This window comes from Triticum dicoccoides, chromosome 4A (assembly GCF_002162155.2).
Source record: "Triticum dicoccoides isolate Atlit2015 ecotype Zavitan chromosome 4A, WEW_v2.0, whole genome shotgun sequence".
NCBI lineage: Eukaryota > Viridiplantae > Streptophyta > Magnoliopsida > Poales > Poaceae > Triticum > Triticum dicoccoides.
In genome coordinates, this window is record NC_041386.1 from 742,445,211 (window position 1) to 742,447,422 (window position 2,212).

Sequence of the window (2,212 nt, forward strand, 5' to 3'; positions counted from 1 at the left end):
GGTCGAGCAGAGAGAAATGAGAGGGGGGAATTCACCAATGCAAATTGCAAAGGCTGCTTGAGTTGCAAGTTGTGTTGCAACCATGCACAATCACCACTAACACTAGAGGAGGAAGAAGCTAGCTAGGATGAAAAGGAAAGAAAGAAAAGTCTTTTTTCTCTCCTTCCCCTTCCAACAGGGCATTCACTGGCCCATTCATTTCAGATTTCACTCACTCTCACTCATCAGTCACTGGCCCGAGGTCCCCCTCTGCAGCCGACCCGAGCTCCATCCACCCATCCATGGTGATGGTGGGATCGGGACGGAGGGCATAAAAGAGAGACACAAAAACAAATGGTGGCCAAGAAAGAAAAAGGCAGCATACACGCGCACACGCAACGCCACACCACATACACGCGCACCTTCCCTCTCCACTTATGATCACCACCATGTCCTCCTCCTGCAGCGGCCTGGGCGGCGGCGGCGCGGCGGCCAACTCGAAGCGCAAGTCGCCTGAGCCGACGTCGGTGCTGTACAACCGGAGCCCCAGCCCGCCCACCTCCTCGTCCGCGCACTCCTCGGAGCCGCCGCCCATCAGCGCCGAGGACTGGGACGCCGTGCTGCTCTCCTCCGGCGGCTGCGACCACGCCATGGCCGCCGCCGCGCACGGCACCCGGGAGGACAGCTCCTTTCTGAGGTGGATCATGGACGCCGGGTACGCCGACGGCGACGGGGACGCCTTCGGCTTCAAGGGCCCCGCCCCCTTCGACCCCCCCTCCTTCCTGACCCCGCCGCCCCTCCACCCGCCGCCGGAGGAGGCTGCCTTCTCGCTCCCGCAGCTCCCGCCGCAGCTCTCCGTCCCGGCGCAACCGCAGCCGCAGCAGGGGCAGGTCCATTTCCCCGTCTCCTCCGCCGCAGCGGGCGCCGTCCGAGAAGGAGATCTCGAGCCCCAGGCGGCGGTGGACGAGCTGCTGGAGGCGGCGCGGCGCGCCGACGCCGGGGACCCCGCTGGCGCGCGCGAGATATTGGCGCGGCTCAATCACCGGCTCCCCTCGCCGCCCGCCCCGCCGGGCCACCCTCCCCTGCTCCGCGCCGCCGCGCTGCTCCGGGACGCGCTCCTGCACCGCCTCCTCCCGCCCGCGGCCGGCGCCGGCGCAGGCTCCGTCCTCTCGCCGCTCGACGTCGCGCTCAAGCTCGCCGCGCACAAGGCGCTGGCGGACGCGTCGCCCACCGTCCAGTTCGCCGGGTTCACGGCCACGCAGGCCTTCCTCGACGCGCTGGGCGCCGGCGCGCGCCGCGTGCACGTCGTGGACCTGGACGTCGGCTTCGGGGGCCACTGGCCGCCGCTCATGCAGGAGCTCGCGCACCACTGGCGCCGCACGGCCGCGCCGTCGACGCCGCCGCCGAGCCTGAAGGTGACGGCATTGGTGTCGCCGGGGTCGAGGCACCCGCTGGAGCTCCACCTCACGCAGGAGAGCCTGGCGCGCTTCGCCGCGGAGCTGGGCATCCCGTTCGAGTTCGCCGCCGTCGCCTTCGACCCCTCCAGCGCCTCGCCGCCGCCGGGCCTGTCCGCGGCGCCCGACGACGCCGTCGCCGTGCACATCACGGTCGGCACCGAAACCTCCGGGCCGACACCAGCCTCCCTCCGCGTCGTGAGGCAGCTCCGCCCCGCCGTCGTCGTGTGCGTGGACCACGGCTGCGACCGCGCCGACCTGCCGCTCCCGAGCCACGCGCTGAACGTGCTCCGCTCCTGCGCCGCGCTGGTCGAGTCGCTGGACACGCCCGGCGCGTCGCTGGACGTGGCGGCCAAGGTGGAGCAGTTCATCCTGCGGCCGAGGGCGGAGCGCCTGGTCGCCGGGGCCGGCGGCGAGAAGCTGCCCCCATGGCGGTCCACGTTCGCGTCCGCCGGGCTCGCGCCGCTGCAGCTCAGCAATGCGGCGGAGGCGCAGGCCGAGTGCCTGCTCCGGCGCACGGCCAACCATGGCTTCCACGTCGAGAAGCACCAATCAGCGCTGGCGCTCTGGTGGCAGCGGTCGGAGCTCGTGTCAGTGTCGGCATGGCGGTGCTGATCCATCCCCTTGCGCGGTACACTTGTAGTTCATCTTGCCAAAACTTGAATCTTTGTCAAGCACGTACTACTGCAGTAGCCAATCTTGGTGTGTGATATACTTATTACTTACTAGCAATTTGAGGCATGAGGAATGGAAATTCGAATGCCGAAAAACTGTTAACC

General features: G+C 68.3%; 1 protein-coding gene across 1 annotated transcript in view; it reads left to right on the forward strand.

Moving 5' to 3' along the window:
* The first annotated feature begins 256 nt into the window (after positions 1–256).
* Positions 257–2,212, forward strand: part of LOC119288337 (scarecrow-like protein 22) — a 3,971-nt gene continuing 2,015 nt past the window's right edge. The window contains exon 1 of the mRNA XM_037567959.1: positions 257–2,064. Coding sequence (XP_037423856.1) covers positions 417–2,048 — 1,632 coding nt within the window. The 5' untranslated portion in view covers positions 257–416 and the 3' untranslated portion in view covers positions 2,049–2,064. The remainder of the gene's footprint in view (positions 2,065–2,212) is intronic.